The 20,090-nt window shown below is 35.1% G+C and overlaps 1 protein-coding gene across 1 annotated transcript in view; it reads right to left on the bottom strand.

Moving 5' to 3' along the window:
- Positions 1-20,090, bottom strand: part of HFM1 (helicase for meiosis 1) — a 214,013-nt gene that overhangs the window by 54,659 nt on the left and 139,264 nt on the right. Inside the window, exons 14-20 of the mRNA XM_030825053.1 lie at positions 11,865-11,908; positions 11,660-11,761; positions 11,116-11,261; positions 10,156-10,250; positions 9,353-9,486; positions 5,744-5,791; positions 1,753-1,833 (exon numbers count right to left, since the gene is read on the bottom strand). Of these exons, the coding sequence (XP_030680913.1) occupies positions 1,753-1,833; positions 5,744-5,791; positions 9,353-9,486; positions 10,156-10,250; positions 11,116-11,261; positions 11,660-11,761; positions 11,865-11,908 (650 nt within the window). The remainder of the gene's footprint in view (positions 1-1,752; positions 1,834-5,743; positions 5,792-9,352; positions 9,487-10,155; positions 10,251-11,115; positions 11,262-11,659; positions 11,762-11,864; positions 11,909-20,090) is intronic.

The raw sequence follows: 20,090 nt of genomic DNA, 5'->3' as shown, positions 1-20,090 counted from the left end.
CAATCAGAAATGACAAGATACGACCACCCATCTCATAGAAAAAAAAAAAAAAAAAAAACCCAGAAATATGAACACCTTTATACACACAAACTAGAAAACCTAGAAGAAATGGGGAGATAGACTGCTGCAAACACAACTTTCCAAGGTTGATCCAGGAAGAAACCGAAATCCTGAACAGACCAATAACAAGTTTCAAAATTGAATCAGAAATAAAAAGACTATCAACAAGAAAAAGCCCTGGACCAGACTGATTCACAGCCAAATTCTACCAGACATATAAAGAAGAGCTGGCACCAATCCTACTGAAACTATTCCAAAAATTTGAGGAGGAGGGACTCCTCCCTAACTCATTCTATGAGGCCAGCATCATTCTGATACCAAACTTGGCAGAGGCACAATGGAAAAAAAAAAAAAAAAAAAACTTCAGGCAAATATTCCTGATGAACATAGATGCAAAAATCCTCAACAAAATACTAGCAAACCAAATCCAGAAGCACATCAAAAAGCTAATCCACCATGAGAGAGAAAGAAAGAGAGAGAGATAGGGTTCAGGACACACTATCCCAAAATGGAGCATGTTGGCCTATTGAATATTTTAAGCTGTAGGAATTTGAGAAACAACATGTACAGGAAGAATTTTTCTGGCCTTCCCCTGAAGCAAGTAATAACACCCTCCTGTGAGAGGTGCCCTCACTATACCTAAAGAATGGAGCATCTTTATCTCCATAGACACAGAGCGGAATTTGAATGAACAGGCTTTGCTAAATTTCCCCCAATTTATTACACTTAGTTCATATCGCCTTTGTCCTATCATATTTCTCCATGACTTTTCAATCTTCATCACACCTGGCATAAAAACATTCAGGTTTAACCATTTCTTTGGGTTTTCATTTCCTTATAAAGGCCCCCATGTCACATAAAACATATTAAATAAATTTGTATGCTTTTCTCTTGTTAATACATTTTGTTATAGGAGTCCCAGTTAATGAACCTAAGATGAGTAGAAGGAAAAGATATTTTTACTAACCTTACAGAAGTCTCACCACCAGATTATCAATGGTTGAATATTCAAGAATATAAAAAGCATATTAAAAGCATACTAATAAAAGTATATCTATAATAGTTATAACAGGTTTAAAGCAACCCAAAGATTCAAGCATTTCATTCCTCTGCCAGAAGTCACCAGAATCACTGAAGACAAATTCTGTGCACCTGTGCCCAGGTGCGGTGGCTCAAGCCTGTAATCCCAGCACTTTGGGAGGCTGAGGTGGGTGGATCACAAGCTCAGGAGATCGAGACCATCCTAGCTAACACGGTGAAACCCCATCTCTACTAAAAATACAAAAAAAAAAAAAATTGGCCGGGCATGGTGGCAGGCGCCTGTAGTCCCAGCTACTCGGGAGGCTGAGGCAGGAGAATGGCGTGAACCCGGGAGACAGAGCTTGCAGTGAGCCAAGATCTTGCCACTGCACTCCAGCCTGGGCAAAAGAGCAAGACTCCGTCTCAAAAAAAAAAAAAAAAAAACTATTACAAATAGGACTTGTCTAAATTTATCATGCCTACAGCTAATAATGATGATACCCTGTTGAGAACTGAGATCACAATTTATTTTTATCATCATCTAAATTTTATTAAAACAAAATTTTTTTAAAACAAAAAATTTTTTTAAAACAAAAAATTTTATTAAAACAAAATGTTAATTTAGTCTTAAGTAAACAATTGCTAAATTTACTGAGAATGATAAGAAATTACCAGTTGGTTTGAAATTAACACCTTCATCCATCTTTATTAAGTCCAGGGATGATAAATCATTCAGATTCTTCAAGCATAATTCTGTTTAATTATAGAAAACACATTTAATTTTAGGGAAATAGGGCAAAATAATTTATTATTAAATACGCTAAAGTTGTGCTATTACTGTGTAATTGTTCTAGAAGAACCATTAGGCCCTACTTAAGCAGTAAGAAAAAGCTCATTTAAATAAAAAAGCTAACTAATATGCTAAAAACATTTTCTAAAAGTAACAAGAATACAAGTAATAAAAATAACATTCAGTAAGTAGAAATAACACTTAAAACTTGGAGTATTTAAATGATACACATGTATTACCTCATTTAATCCTCAAAACATCACAATAAGGTAGACACCGATATTTTCATATATAGGTTAGGAAACTAAAGAATAGAGGCTAAGTAACTTGCTCCAGGTCTAAGTAACCACTTTGCTATCTGCCCTCCATTAAGGCAATGGTTTTCTTTTTCTTTTTTCTTTAAACTTCTATCAAAGATATATTAATATATGCACAAAGTATAAGAAGTCAAATAGTTCTGCAAAGATTATTCCAAAAACCACCAGTTCTTCCCCTCCTCCCTGTTTGCCACTTTCTTGAAGCAACAACTTAAAACTGTTTTAACTGATGCTTTTAGGTGTTTACTTCTGTTTCTCTGATAGGAAGCAATGCTAGTTCATGCTCACTATTGATGGGGATCAGAGCAATTGTAGTAATCTGCTGCTGACAGTTCCTTCTCTGCCTCATGCTATAGTCCAGGAGATATAAGACAGCTCAGAGCAGACAGTGGGAATACTGTAATAGTTCAATCCTAAATAGAGCAGCCACTCAAAAAAACACCCTTAGAGTTCTTTGGGAAACACTTTAGTTTAAGCAACACTCTTTAGACAGCTTGATGGTGTTAAGCGTTTGGTTAAGTAAAGATTTTGAAGTCTTTTCTAATTTTCTTAATTACCCACTATTAAATCAGTTCATTACCCACTCACTACTCGATAAGTCAATGAAAAATGCTTACTTTACCATAAGCTGAGCATGATTCTAAGCTCTGTTTATAGCAGTTAACAAGATAAGGTTCTTCTCTTCAGAATTTATATTTTACAGAAGAAAGCAATTAACATACAAATAAATAATAAGGTTTCACATATACTATAAAGAAACATAAGGCTAAGAACCTATATAGAATGATTGTGTAGAATTTTAAATCTTTTTACTAAAGCTTATCTTTATTTCCTTTTCTTTTTATTTTCCTTTCTTTTCTTTTCTTTTTTTTTTTTTTTTTGAGATAGGGTCTTACTCTGTTGCCCAGGCTAAAATACAGTAGCATCATCGCAGCTCACTGCAGCCTCAACCTCCCAGGCCCAAGCAATCTTCTCACCTCAGTCTCCCAAGTAGCTGGAACTACAGGCATGTACCACCACAACACCAGCTAATTTTTTAAAAAAACTTTGTAAAGATGGGCTCTCCCTATGTTGTCCAGGCTGGTCTCAAACTCCTGAGCTCAAGCAATCTGCCCACCCTGGCCTCCCAAAGGTATTACAGGCATGAACCACCATGCCCAACCTATATGTATTTCTCATAAATGCTATATATTTTGATATAGAGTAAGGCTATCCTCACCCTAATTGTCAAAATAAACACATTACCTTTTCTAAAAACAAGGAAAACAACAACAACATCATAGAATCATTTTGTCTTCCTCTCAGTAAAGGTGGATTTAAGTAAGATACCACAGGAAGACCTCTCTAAAAAGTTAATATTTGAACAGAGACCTGAATAAAATGAAGGTGTAAAATATGCAAGGAGTGTTCTAAAAATAAGGAACAAAGTGTGCAAAGGACTTGATGTGGGAACAAGCTTGGTGTGTTTAAGGAATAGCAAGAAGGCCAATTTGGTGAGAGTAGAATAAAAGAGAGAGAAAGTGACAAGAGATGTAGTTAGAGAAATAGGCAGGGAGATATCAAGCAGGATTTTGTGGGCTGTGGTGAAAGTTTGTATTTTATTCTAAGAGTGATGGGGAAGCTATTAAGAGTATACTGAGCAAGGAAGTATAATCAAGTTTAGGAAACAGCATATACTATGCTAAGGATCCTTCCTGAGGGATTTAAGGCAGATCTCCAAGGCTAATAGCAGGGCTCAGAAAATGCTGACTCAAGGCATTTCGAACTCAGACTAAGAGGACTTCAGAAACAAGAAGGTCACTCTGACCTTTCCCTGCCTTTCTGTGTGAAGCATGGTCATAAAGGAATTCTCTGACCTACCTTGTCTAAAAGTCTAAGACCCTCATTCCAGGGTGGAATGGTCCTGTCTCATACCCATGGAATGGTCCTATCTCATGCCCAGGAAGAAAGAATGCTACACAGAGAGGCCAAGAAGAATCTGAACAAACAGGCCTTGTTAAGTTCCTCCCAGTTTATTAACATTAGATAATACCCTTTTTGTCCAGTCATGTTTCTCAACAACTATCCATTTTTTTCGTTAGACTTGCCAGAGAAATTCAGTTTTCCCTGGGTCTTTGGGTCTTAATTTCTGAAGGCTCCCATGTCATATACAACTTTGATTAAATAAATTTGTTACGCTTTTCTCTTGTTAATCTGTCTTGTTACAGGAGTGTCAGCTGTGAACATTTTGCAATGAATGAAGAAAAGATGTTACTTTTTTTCTCTCCTACAATACCAAAACCTTAATATTCAGTTATATTTAGCTATTCTTGTTTATAAGGCAAAACTTTGCTAACCCTATAGTGACTGAAGACAAGGCAAATATGAGCTGTGATTCTGCTAATTTAACAAGAGATAAAACATTAAAGTTATCCAAATATAGTAATATATCTCTTTGTCTAATTTCTTGAGTGTATTTGATCATTATTTTCAAAATATATGTTTAATTAAAAATTCCATTACAAAAGTAATCAATATCTTGAAGATAATACAACTTATAATCTGTATTTCAATATGAATACAGCAGCATTATGAATATATGCTATTGGTTATGACCATGTTTTAAGAACATATTTATTCTTTAAGCAAGACAATTTTACTGCTTTATCTTTATCTCTGCATTTTTATTTGCCACACATGTATATCCAAGTAGAGAATAAATTTAAATTGGCTAAATATTTTTAGAGGACCTAACATTTTTTCTTTTACTAAAGAGATAGTTTCAACACAATGAAAAGGTAGCAATTTCTAATGTGAATAAATGCCTAACAATATTTTATATTTTAAAAAACAAGTAGGAAACACTAGTTGATGAACTAAATAACAAAGCTGAGGTTGGATAGGAATACATCTTTGGCACAGGTTGGGATACGAAGCCCATAATCAATCTAGGCTTATATTTTTCAATTAAAATTAAGTAGAAAAGAAAAATACAGGTTGGGCATGGTCACTCACACCTATATTCTCAGTGTTTTGGAAGGCAGAGGTAGGAGGATCACTTGAGGCCAGGAGTTTGAGACCAGGCTGGAAAACACAGTGAGAACCCCTTTCTAAAAAAATACAAAATTAACCAGTTGTGGTGGCTCACGCCTATAGTCCCAGCTACTCAGGAGGATCATTTGAGCTCAGGAGTTCAAGGTTACAATGAGCTATGATCATGCCACTGCATTCCATCCTGGGTGACGGAGTAAGGCTGTCTCTTTTAAAAAAAGAAAAAATACAGAGTGTGTATCTGCAGGCATATTTTCAAAGACCAGGGTGATGTTAGAAATAAAAACCAAATAAACCACGTTAACATATTATACGAAGAAAGATATTCTGATAGGATAAATTAATTCAGCAAAAAAGTATATATGCCAAGCTTTTTGTGTGAAAAAGAAATAGTTCACATTATTTTTCTGCAGACAAGTTTCCTTTTTAAAAAACGATTTACAAAAGCATATTCTTACTTTCACAATAACTGAACTTTTTCACTAAAATATATAGAATCTAATTTTTAGAATGAAATGCATCTAACCTTGTAATTCTGCTTCAATTCCATCTTTGTTCAATCCAGATGCAAAACCTGCATGTCATGAAAATTTACAAAAAGTAAAATAGAATTTAGTTCATCTTTACAGGCTCAGTTTATACCCCAGTTAACTAGTGAAGAGTAATCTAATTAAATCTTATATAAGAAAAAAAAAATCTCAGCTGACTGAGTTCAAACAAGGCTTAAATATCCATAGAAACAATGAACAGGAATATCATATTTTAACCAGAATGGTATGGAATAAATTTCCAGATGTTTTACACATAGTAAATACCTGTCAAGTGATTAATATCTTCTAATGAACTTTAATTATAACATGAATGTTCCTAGGAAAACATGTTTGGTAATACAACCATTTTGTGCTATTCACTAAAGCTGAAACTACACATACCATTTAACACAATAATTTCACTCCTAGGCACATACCCACAGATATACATATACATGTGTATCAAAAGATATACATATAACAATGTTCACAGCAGCATTATTTAAAATTAATAATTTCCTTTCATCAAAAGATTTATATTCATATAAATGCAATCTTTTCAAGAATAGACAAAGCTAGCCTATGGTATGTAAGTCAGAACAGCATTGACTTCTGGGGGCAAATACTGACAGAAAAGGAGCATGAGGGAACATCTAGAAAATGTTTTATATCTTAATCTGGGCTGTGGTTACATGTGTATATGTGTGTATAAACACATATATAAAACTTCATTGACCTCTACACCTCATATTTGTGCAGTTTACTATAAGTGACATCTCAATACAAAAAAGTAACTACAGAAAATAAAGTAACTATGAAAAGGAAGAAATGAAAATTAAAACATGAAAAGATACCAATATTCATGCATAATATTGATAAAAATACACAAGCATACACCCTGAAGGAAAGGCTGGAGAAACAAAATATGGCACTTTCGAACACTGCTGGTAGATATATGAGCTACTAAGGTACCAATTTAGCCACAGGTATCAAATTTATAAATGCATATATCCTTTGACACAGGAATTTCATTTCTAGAGATTTATCATACAGATAGATTAACACATGTAAAAAATGAAGGGTTTTTTTGCTGCATTGTTTGTAATAGCAAACAATTAGAAAAAGTATAAATGTCCATCAGTTGGGGATCATTTAAATAGGTGATACATAAGTAAATGGAATATTATTTAGCTATTATAAAAAAAAAGCTTCCAGCCAGGCATGGTGGCTCGCAGCTATAATCCTAGCACTTTGGGAGGGTGAAATGGAAGGATTGCTTGAGCCCACACGTTCTAGACCAGCCTGGGCAGCATAGGGAAGCTCTGCCTCTACAATTTTTTTTTCAAAAGTTAGCCAGGTGTGCTGGCATGTGCCTGTAGTACCAGCTACTCTGGTGGCTGAGGTGAGAAGATCACTTGAGCCCAGAAGGTTGAAGCTGCAGTAAGCTGTAATCACACCATGGACTTCAGCCTGGGCAACAGAGTGACAGCCTGTCTCAAAAAAGCTTCCAAGACATACTAAGAAAAAAAGGAATGTGCAGAAGACTAAAATAATGGAGGTTTAAAAAAATACGCCCACAAGGCCAGGCATGGTGGCTCACACCTGTAATAGCAGCACTTTGGGAGGCCAAGGCAGGCGGATCACCTGAGATCAGGAGTTTGAGACCAGCCTGGTCAACATGGTGAAGAGCCGTCTCTGCTAAAAATAGAAAAAACTAGCCAGGCATGGTGGCGCGTGCCTGTAGTCCCAGCTACTCAGAAGGGTAAGGCAGAGAATTCTTGAACCTGTGAGGTGGAGGTTGCAGTGAGCCAAGACTGTGCCACTGCACTCCAGCCTGGGCAACCAAGAGAGGCTATCTCAAAAAAAAAAAAATGCCCACAAATTCTTTGATATTCTGCCCTCTGAGAGATGAACTTAATCCCTCTCGCCTTCATGTGACCAGGACTCAGTGACTTGCTTCTAAAAAACAGAATAAAGCAGAAGTAATGATGTGTGACTTCAGAGACAAAGTTATAAAAAAGTACTGCTGCTTCTGATTTAGTCTGTCTCTGTCTCTGTCTCTCTTTCTCTCTCAGATCATTCATCCTGAGAAAAGTCAGCTGCCATGCTATGAGGAAAGATCCACCTGGCGAAAGACTGAGGCCTATCAACAACTGTGAGAAACTGAGGCCTCTAACTTATAGCTCTGTGAGTGAGACAACTTAGAAGTGAATCTTCAAGACCCAGGAAAGCCTTCAGATGACTGCAGCCCTAGCTGACATACGTTGCAATCTGAAGAGAGCCTCTGACCCACAGCCACCTAGCTAAGACACTCCCAGATTCCTAACCCACATAAGCTGTGTGAGATAATAAATTCTGGTTGTTTCTAGATGATTTGTTTTAGGGTAATTTGTTAAAAGGAATGGAAAACTAATACAATATGCCACGATTTGTGTTTAAAAGGTGGGAAACTAAAATTACATTCTTATTTGCTTTTATATGCAAAAAATATTATACAAAAAAGATATGCCAATGATTACAGAACTATGGGAGGGAAAGGCGAGAGATGGGAATTGAACAACTGTGTGGGTGGGGATATACATGGAAGAATTTTAATTGTATATATTCCTTCACTTTATGATTTTTGAACTAAGTAAATGTATTACCTAGTTGAAATATAAATTTTTTTTTTTTTTTTTTTGAGACGGAGTCTCGCTCTGTCGCCCAGGCTGGAGTGCAGTGGCACAATCTCGGCTCACTGCAAGCTCCGCCTCCCGGGTTCACGCCATTCTCCTGTCTCAGCCTCTCCGAGTAGCTGGGACTACAGGCGCCCGCCACCACGCCCGGCTAATTTTTTGTATTTTTTTTAGTAGAGACGGGGTTTCATCGTGGTCTCGATCTCCTGACCTTGTGATCCGCCCGCCTCAGCCTCCCAAAGTGCTGGGATTACAAGCATGAGCCACCGCGCCCGGCCGAAATATAAATTTTTAAGTGATATGAATATTTAGATATTCTTTTAATATAGGCTTATATTAATTACTCTTTGAGATCTGAAAGTTTTGAACCTCTGTACATTAGAATGATACTTCAACGAGTCAGGCTTTAATTTGGTATTTCAACAACCCCAAGTTGAATGAATGAATGAAAAAACCCTCTGGAAGCCACATAACCAGATGTGGGTTAGCTTTAGAAGCAAGATGAAAATTGTGGCAGCAACAGTAGTACTATATACTTTCATTTCTTATAAACTGAAAAATAAACAGTCATAAACTCAGAAAAAGTGAGTAGCTGAACACTAAGTACAGAAAAAATTCAAAACTTTTTGTAACTTTAACTTATTTTCAATGATTCAGACATTTCTGTTATTTTTATTGGAGCTGAATTTTTTTCTACTAGATCTATTTTTAATGGTGCTGATTTCAAATCTTGTTAAAACACTAGAAGTAAAACAGATAAAAATTTCTCAGCTTGTCTACTCTTGTCTCTAAATGTATTTGGGACTGTTGTTACCTTTTGTTTTGTTACCTATTAGTTTCTGTAATCTATCTATCCTGTAACTTATTAGTATAAATACAGGCCTAGCTGGCTTGAAAAAATTACTACTTTTCCAAGTCAAAGTAACAAACCATAATGAGATGGATTTTTCAAGGCTCTGATATAAAGCAAAGTTGATCGTATCCATTCCAAAGCAATATTCACATCCGTAATGGTATGCAGTACTATCTCTGCATTTAAATGTTCAATAAGATGTCTGTGCAAACTAATGAAAAAAAAAACTTTGCATTATGAATATGCAGTTCAATGCCATAACTCTTACTTTTTAACTTTAATAATATATAATATACCCATTGCTACTTTACTAATTCATGAAATATAACTTAATTTCCAAAAACATAAAAGAAAACCTTAAAAAGTCAGTTCAACTTCTAAAAAGGCTTCAGATATACCTCTCTACTCTATGGCTGTAGAAGACAGATTATTGCTTTAACAAAAGTTGAAGCATAAATCATATCCTACTTTCTCCAAAAGAGAATACATTAAATACCTTACTAATAGGTGCCAGATTTCCTCTATTATTAAATTAAGATGTGAAAATGATATTTCTCGTTTATTACAAATTAGTAATTATAAATTTACATAATTTCATTTATAAATTATAATCATAATTACTAAGGCTTTATTACAAATTAGGGTTTGTTATAAACAAGAATACATGCTTGCCAAGAAATACCACTGAATAAAACTACTACCTTTTAAAAAAATTATTAAATTCCCTAAAATGACACAAACTTTCTAGTTAAATTGTTGAAAACTTTACAGAAAATTGCCTTAAAAACATCTCCAAACCAAATTTCCCTTTGATATTTTAAAAGGAAATAAAATAAGCTATATTAGCATTAGTATCTTTTTAGAACATTTTTTGTATTACCTGCTTTCTACAGTGTCTCTACAAGCTAACATCTGAATGTACTTGTCCCTTGTGCTTAATCGAGTCATGATAACTGCAGTAGCTGTACTGTCAAACTGGGGAAAAAACAAACAGAAATTTAGTGAAGAAGAACACATCTTGGTAGCAGTCCTCTGCAATAACTCAAGACTTCCATTTTATATCAAACAGTCTCCTTGTCTGAAATAATACTTCGAAAAGGCCTTAAAAATGCTCTCACTTCGTTAACCTAAAATTTAATTTAAAAGCCTTCCAAGAGTATAGCTGTAAATATCACTTTGGTTTCAATGTAACATAATTTTGGCAATGTTAAAATCAAAACAAACTTTGGTAACTGTATAAAAGTTGTAAGATTTGGTATAATTTACATATAATCTGATTTACTCTATGAAATTGTAGAATTGTATAACATAATATTTACAAATGTTTTGAAAATATATGCTTCCTGATGTTCCCATAATACCTATAAAAATGACTTATTCATGTATTTGTCAGAGTAGGGTATGTTTTGAAATGTATTTGGGCTGACTTTTGTCATAATGCCTGGGAACACTATTAGCATTTAGTGCTAGGACCTAGGGATGTTACATGTTCTGTAATGTGACAGCCCTAAACAAGGAAAACCTGTTCCATCCAAAATGCTAAGAGTATCCCCATTCAGAATAAAAAAAAAAAAAAAAAAGTCAAAATCAAAAAGACCTTTAACAGCATACCCATTCATAAACCCATCCCTTCATCAGCCAATACAAGCTTAGACAGAATGAAGGAAGTATGTCCCAGTTGGTGAGGTTTGTTTTACTTTTATTCCTCCATTAAACATAAATTTTCTCTGCTATATTACTTTTAAGCCTGATATAATTATGACATGCTAATCAAAAAATACACAAATTTTTTTTTTTTATCATGTTTTTAAGTATAAAAAGCAAAGTTATTGTCACTTACTTGAGGTCGACCAGCTCTACCAATCATCTGTAGAATATCTGTTTCACTGTACTCTTCAAACAGTCCTCCAGCATAATGCATTGTAGATTTTATAACTACTAGGTGAGCAGGCAAATTTACTCCCATAGCTAAAGTACTGGTAGTAACTGCATCAGATTAAGACATAGTAATTTTGAGCCATTTAACTTTATTGCTTCAGGAAGACTTTTTAATAAAAGACATTCTTACAAATGTAATAAAAACTCATACATAAGAAATTTAGAAAAGAAAAAAGAGTATTACAATCTAAAATGGTAACACATCTTAAATCCAAAAACCTATTAAATTCTTGTTTTTCAAATTACACTATGTTCAATAATATATAAAGAACTAAACACTGCCAAAGAATTTACTGTAGCATCTACATGAATAGGTAAACCACTTAATTTTATATTCTCAGAAGAAAAGCAGAAACAAGCAAACACTTGAGCTTTTTCTTTTTTTCCTCTTAAAAATAATTTTCCAAAATATTTTATAGTATCCACAAGAAATATGTTTTACTTACAAAGAACTGGTAAATCTCCAACAGTAAAGGCTCCCTCAACTACTTTTCTATCTGACAGCTCCATACCAGCATGATGATAAGCAGCACCATCTTTTAAGATACCTGTAATAGAAATACATCAGCTGTTACTATTAATATTTCATCAATAATTGGCACCTTTCATCTATATGTGAAAATGCTATTCAAAAATTATCTCTAAACCTACCTCTCAGTTTTGAATCTCTTACGGAATATGCATACTTCTGTAACCTATTTAAAAATACCATAAAATTATTGAGTTACTCCCAGTAACATTAGAGAACTCTGAAACAGTTTATTATTTTAAAACTTAGAGATATCAAAAAATTTTCACAATATCATTATCTGAAAATTATTTTAAGAAGTAGAAAATATCCAACTTTCATACTCAAAAGTCTATAAACTTACGAGCTATAATATTAAAGCTCACTTTTAAACCAAGAATTTGGAAAACTCACTTTCCCCAAGAAAACAACATAACTGGTGATTAACAAGTCAGTATATAAGTCTACTCTCATAATTTGCCTAAAAAAAATTGTAAGAAGCAACCATTTCTAAAACTACTATATCAATAGTAAGTAAGCCAAAAAAAAAAAAAAAAAAAAAAACATAGAAATAAACAATAGTTGTTTCCAGTGCTCTGAGACATAGCATTTAAAAAAACTAGGTTAGGAGGAAGCAAGATGGTCAACTAGAGATGCCTAATGCTCATCCTCCCCACAAAAAAGAGCAAAACAATGAATAAACAACTAACTACATTTTGAACAGAATGACTAATGGAAAGTGCCTCTCTATAAATTTGAAAGAGGTGATTATTCCACTAGTTGTGCAGACATCAATAGAGGGACACAGGAAACATGAAAAAAAAAAAAAACAGGAAGCAAACCACCACCAAAGGAACACAATAATTCTCCAGTAACTGATTCCAAAAAACAGAAATATGTAAATTGTCTGAAAAGGAGTTCAAAGTAATGATCCTAAGGAAACTCACTGAGACACAAGAGAATACAGATAGACAGGTCAATGAAATCAGGAAAACAATTAATTATCTGCATAAGAAAGTCATTCAGAAAGAACCAAACAGAAATCTTGGAGCTAAAGAATTAAATGAATGAAATCAAAAATAGAGAGCTTCAACAGCAAACCAAAACAAGCAGAAGAAAGAATCTGTGAAATGAAGTTAGGTTTCTGATATAGCCTAGTCAGAGGGAAAAAAAAGAAAGAAAAAAGAACAAAAAAGAGTGAACAAAGCCTACAGGACTTATGGGACACCATTAAACAAACAAGTATTCATATTATGGAGGTTCCAGAAGGAGAAGAATGAGGAAAAGGCATAGAAAGTTTATTTAACAAAATAATTGCTGAAAACTTCCCAAGTCTTGGGAGAGACATGGACATCCAGTTCCATGAATCCCAAATCACCAAACATGTTCAAACCCAAAAAGGTCCGCACTGAGGCACATTATAATCAAAATGTCAAAAGTCAAAGACAAAGAGAGAATTTTAAAAATAGCAAGAGAAAAGTGTCCAGTGATTTATAGGGGAATCTCCATTAGACTATCACTGGATTTCTCAGCAGAAACCTTGCAGGCCGGGAGAGCATGAGATGATATATTCAAAGTCCTGAAAGAAGACAATATTGCCAGTAAACAATACTATACAAAGCAAAGCTGTTCATCAGAAATGAGGAGAAATAAAGTCTCTGCCAGATAAATAAAAGCTGAGGAAATTCACCACTAGACCTGGCAGTTCTTCTACCAGATACAAAAGAATGATAATTAGTATCATGAAAAAAAATATGAAAGCATAAAACACACTGGTAGAGGTAAATACATAGTCAAATTCAGAATGTGCCACCACTGTAATGGTGGTGTGTAAATCTTTCAAATCTCTATTATGAAGGTGAAAAATCAAAACGGTCAAAAATATAGCTACAATGAGTTGTTAAGGAATACTGAATATAAAAAGATGTAAACTGTGGCAACAAACATAAATTGTGGGGGGAGGGCAAAAATCTAGAGTATTTGTATGTGACTGACGTTCAGTTTAAAATAGTCTATTATAACTATAAGATATTTTACATAAGCCTTGTGGTAACTGCAAAGTAAAAAGCTATAGGAGATACGAATGAGAAAGAGAAAGGAATCAAAGCTTAGCACTACAGAAAAACAACAAATCACAAACTTATACAACAAGAGGAAGAAAGGAACAACTGATCTACCAAGCAACCAGAAAACAATTAAAATGGCAGGAGTAAGTCCTTATCTATCAATAATAACCCTGAAGGCAAATGAATTAAATTCTCCAATCAAGACATATAGTATCTAAATTGATAGAAGAAAAAAAAAAAACAAGATCCAACTACATGCTGCCTAGCAGAGATCCATCTTAGCTATAAGGACACAGGCTGAAAGTTAAAGGGTAGAAGAAAATATTCTATGTAAATAGTAACCAAAAGAGAGCAGGTGGCTATTCTTACATCAGTTAAAATAGACTTCAAGTCAAAAACTGTTACAAGAGGCAAAGAAGGTCATAATTTAATGATAAAGGGGTCAATTCATCAAGAGCACATAAGAATTGTAAGTATATAAGCACCCAACACTGAAGCATCAAATATATATACAAAAAACATTATTAAAGGACATGAAGAGAGAGATAGACAGCAATACAATAATAGGAGCGGTCTTCAATATCCCACTTTCAATAATGATAGATTAACCAGACCGAAAGTTAACAAAGAAATACTGGACTTGAATTGTACTTTGAGTCAAATGGACCTAACAGACAAATATAGAACTTTGCATTCAATAGCAGCAGAATGTATATGCTTCTCTAGTGCATACGAAACATTCCACAGGACAGATCATACATTAAGCCACAAAACTAGATTTAACTATTTTTAATTAATCTAAATTCAAGAAAATTTAAATCATATGTGGTATCATTTCTGACCACAACAATATGAAACTAGAAATCAATAACAGGAAAAATCTTGAAAAAAATCACAAGTATGTGGAAACTAAACAACATGCTCCTAAACAATCAATGGTTAAAGAAACCAAAAGGGAAATTAAAAAATATCTTGAGACAAGTAACAACGGAAAGACAACACATCAAAACCTATGAGATGCAGCAAAAGTGGTTCTAAGAGGAATTTTTTTTTTTTTTTGAGACAGAGTTTCACTCTTGTTGCCTAGGCTGGAGTGCAATGGCACGATCTTGGCTTACTGCAACCTATGCCTCCCAGGTTCAAGCGATTCTCCTGTCTCAGCCTCCTGAGTAGCTGGGATTACAGGCATGTGCCACCACGCCCGGCTAATTTTGTATTTTTAGTAGAGGCATGGTTTCCTCATGTTGGTCAGGCTGGTCTTGAAACCAAGAGGAAATTTTAAGCAATAAGTGCCTATATTAAAAAAGAAGATACTAAATAGACAGCCTAACATTATACCTACAGGAGCTAGCAAAAGAACAAACTAAATGCAAAGTTAGCAGAAGAAAGGAAATAATAAAGATCAGAACAGAAATAAATCAAATAGAGAACCACCACCAAAAAAACATAGAAAATGATCAATAAAACCAAGACTTGGTTCTTTGAAAAAATAAAATAAACAAATATCTAGCTAGACTAAGGAAAAAAAAAGAAGAAACAAATAAAATAAAAAATGAAACTGGAGAAATTACAACAGATGCCTCAGAAATTAAAGAGATCATAAGGGACTATTATGAACAATTATATATTAATACTAACAAATTGGATAATCTAGAAGAAATGGACAAACTCCTAGAAAAATACAACTTGCTAAGTTTGAATCAGGAACAAATAGAAAGCTTCAACAGACCAATAACACATAATGAGATTGAAGTAGTAATGAAAAATCTTCCAACAAGGAAAAGCCCAGAACCAGATAGCATCACAACTGAATTCTACCAAACATTCAAAGAAGAATTACCACCAATACTTCATAAACTATTCCAAAAAATACAGCTAGATGGAATACTTCCAAACATATTTTGTGAGGCTACTACCACTTTGATACCTAGGTCACATAAAGACACTACAAGAAAACTATAGGCTAGTATCTCTGATGAATATCGATGCAAAAATCCTCAATAAAATATAAGCAAACTGAATTCAACAACATATCAAAATGGATTATACACCATGGCCAAGTGGATTTACTCCTGGCAAGCAAGGCTGGTTTAATACATGCCAATCAACCACTGTGATATATCACATTAACAGAATGAAAGATAAAAAACACAAGATCATCTCAATTGGTGCAGAAAAACCATTTGACAGCAAGTTCAACATCCTTTCTTGATAAAATCTCTTAACACGCAGGCATATAAGGAAAACTTCTCAACTAACGTAACAAAGGCCATTTATGAAAAGCCCACAGCCAACATCATAATCAGTGGGGAACAACTGAAAGCTTTGCCACTAAGGTACAGTACAAGGCAGGGATGCCCACTCTCACTGCTTCTATTCAACATAGTACTAGAAGTACTAGCAAGAGCAATCAGATAAGAAAAAAATAAATAAAAGGAATTCAAATTTGAAAGGAAGAAGTAAAACTATCTTTACTTGCAGACATTATCTTACATGTAAAAAAACTCAAAGATTCATTAAAAAACTGTTAGAACTAATAATTCAGTAAAGTTGCAGGATTCAAAATGAATATACAGAGATTAGTAGCATTTTTAAACACAAATAATAATTTAACTGGAAAAGAAATCTAGAAAACAATCCCAGTAATGATAGCATAAAAAAAATGCGTAGGAATAAGTTTAATTAAGGAGGTAAAAGATCTGTACACTGAAAGCTATCAAACAATGGTGACAGAAATCCAAGACAAAAATAAATGGAAAGACATCCTGTGTTGATGGAATGAAAGAATTAATATTGTTAAAATGTCCATACTACCCAAAGAAGTACAGATTCAATACAATCCCTATCAAAATTCCAATGGCATCCTTCACAGAAATAGAAGAAAAAAATCATAAAATTAACTTTGGGAGGCCAAGATGGGTGGATCACAAGGTCAGGAGATCGAGACTATCCTGGCTAACACGGTGAAACCCCATCTCTACTAAAAATACAAAAAAATTAGCCAGGTGTGGTGGCAAGCGCCTGTAGTCCCAGCTACTCTGGAGGCTGAGGCAAGAGAATGGTGTGAACCTGGGAGGCGGACCTTGCAGTGAGCTGAGATCACACCACTGCACTCCAGCCTGGGTGACAGAGCAAGACTCCATCTCAAAAAAAAAATCATAAAATTAGTATGGAATCACAATAAACCCTGGATAGCAACAGCAAAACTGAGAAGGAAAAGAAAATTGGAGGTACACACTTTCTGGTTTAAAATTATACTGCAAAGCTGGACTAACCAAAACAATATAGTACTTGCATAAAAACAGAAACACAGACCAATGGAACAGAACAGAGAGTCCAGAAATAAGTCCAAACATACACAGTCAACTAATTTTCCATTAGGACACCAAAATAAATGGGGAAACAATAGTTTCTTCCATAAATGAGGCTGGAAAATCAATTTCCATATTCAAAAGAATAAAATTGCACCCTTACACCATACACAAAAATCAACTCAAAAATTGACAAAAGATCTAAAAGTAAGACCTGAAATCATAAAACTCCCAGAAGAGAACACAGGGCAAAGCACCTTGATATTGGCCTTGGCAATGCAGCACACCTGCTCCACCAAAAAAACAGTCAGACTGTTTATTTGGGGGGATCCCTGATCCCGTTCCGCTGACTGGGTAAGACATCCCAACTGGGGTTTCCAGCCACCTCCTAAAGGTACATGCAGACTGGCAACAGGTCAGTACTCCCTGGGGATGGAGCTTCTAGAGGAAGTAGCTAGCTGTCATCTTTGCTGTTTCACAGCCTTCACTGGTGATATTTCCAGGTATGGGAGAAACTGAGGCAACTAGGGTTTGGAGCAGATCCCCAGCAAACCACAGCAGCCCTACAGTGGAGTGGCCTGTTAAAAGCAAAACAAACAGAAAACACCACCAACAACAACAAAAAAGACCCCACAAAAACCTCATTCAAAGGTCAGCAACATCAAAGACCAAAGGTAGATAAGCCCACAAAGATGAGAAAGAGTCAATGTAAAAACGGTGAAAACTGAAAAAGCCATAGTGTCTCTTCTCCAAATGACTGTAACATTTCTCCAGCAAGGGCAAAGAACTGGGCTGAGACTGAGATGGCTGAATTGACAGAAGTAGGCTACAGAAGGTGGGTAATAACAAACTTCACTGAACTAAAGGAGCATGTTATAGCCTAATGCAAAAAAAGGTAAGAACCATGGTAAAACAATACAAGGAGCTGATAGCCAGAACAGCCAGTTTAGAGAGGAACATAACTGATCTGATGGAGCTGAGAAACACAACACGAGAACTTCACAATGCAATCACAAGTATCAATAACAGAATAGACCAAGTGGAGGAAAGAATCTCTGAGCTAGAAGATTATCTTTCTGAAATAAGACAGGCAGACAAGAATACAAAAGAAGGAGGAGGAGGAGGAGGAGGAGGAGGAGGAGGAGGAGGAGGAGGAGGAGGAGGAGGAGAAGAAGAAGAAGAAGAAGAAGAAAAAGGAATGAACAAAACCTCCCAGAAATATGGGATTAAGTAAAGAAACCAAACTTACAACTGATTGGTCCCTGAAAGAAACAGGGAGAACAAAACCACATTGGAAAACATACTTCAAGAGAACTTCCAGGAGAACTTCCCCAACCTAGCAAGACAGCCTAGCATTCAAATTCAGGAAATGCAGAGAACCCCAGGAAGATACTCCACATGAACATCAACCTGAAAAGACATAATCATCAGATTCTCCAACGTTGAAATGAAAGAAAAATGTTAAGGGCAGCCAGAGGGAAAGTCAGGTCACCTACAAAGGGAAACTCATCAAACCAACAGTGGATCTCTCAGCAGAAAACCTACAAGCCAGAAGAGACTGGGAGCCAATATTCAACATTCTTAAAGAAAAGAATTTCTAACCCAGAATTTCATATCTGGCCAAACTAAGCTTCATAAGCAAAGGAGAAATAAGGTTCTTTTCAGAGACAGCAAATGCTGAGGGAAGTCACCAGGCCTGCCTTGCAAGAGTTCCTGAAGGAAGCACTAAATATGAAAAGGATAAACAAGTCTGCAAAATAACCAGCTAGCATCATGATGACAGGATCAAATTCACACATAACAATACTAATCTTAAACTGAAAATGAGCTAAATTCCCCAATTAAAACGCAAAGAATGGCAAGCTGGATGAAGAGCCAAGACCCGCTGGTATGCAGTCTTCAAGAGACCCATCTCACATGCAAAGACACACATAGGCTCAAAATAAAGGGATGAAGGAAAACTTACCAAGCAAATGGAAAACAGAAAAAAGCAAGGGTTGCAATCCTAGCTTCTGACAAAACAGACTTTAAACCAACAAAGATCAAAAAAGACAAAGAAGGGCATTACATAATGGTAAGGGGATCAATGCAACAAGAAGAGCTAACTATCCTAAATATATATGCACCCAATACAGGAGCACCCAGATTCATAAAGCAAGTTCTTAGAGATCTACAAAGAGACTCAGACTCCCAGACAATAATAGTGGAGACTTTAACAACCCATTGACAATATTAGGCAGATCACTGAGACAGAAAATTAACAAAGATATTCAGGACCTGAACTCAGCTCTGGATCAAGTGGACCTGATAGATAGCTACAGAACTCTCCACTCAAATTCAACAGAATATACATTTTTCTGATAGCTACATGGCATGTACTCTAAAACTGATCACATAATTGGAAGTAAAACACTTCTCAGCAAATGCAAAAGAATGGAAATCATAACAGTCTCTCAGACCAGAGCACAATCAAATTAGAACTCAAGATTAAGAAATACACTCAAAACCACACAACTACATGAAAACTGAACAACCTGCTCCTGAATGACTCTTGGGTAAATAATGAAATTAAGGCAGAAATCTAAGACTTTGAAACTAATGAGAACAAAGAGACAGTGTACCAGAATCTCTGGGACACAGTTAAAGCAGTGTTAAGAGAGAAACATATAGCACCAAATTCCCCCGTCAAAAAGCTAGAAATATCCCAAGTTAACCACCTAACATCTCAACTAAAAGAACTAGAGAACCAAGAGCAAACAAACCCCAAAGCTAGCAAAAGACAAGAAATAATGAAGATCAGAGCTGAACCGAAGGAGATAGAGACATGAAAAAACCCTTCAAAAAAAAAATCACCAAATCCAGGAGCTAGTTTTTTGAAAAAATTAATACAATAGATAGACTGCTAGCTAGATTAATAAAGAAGAAAGGAGAGAAGGATCAAATAAATACAATCAGAAATGATATGGGGGATATCACCACTGACCCCATAGAA

The sequence above is a fragment of the Nomascus leucogenys genome, chromosome 12 (genome assembly GCF_006542625.1).
Source record: "Nomascus leucogenys isolate Asia chromosome 12, Asia_NLE_v1, whole genome shotgun sequence".
Lineage (NCBI taxonomy): Eukaryota > Metazoa > Chordata > Mammalia > Primates > Hylobatidae > Nomascus > Nomascus leucogenys.
This window is presented reverse-complemented; position numbering and strand designations above follow the sequence as displayed.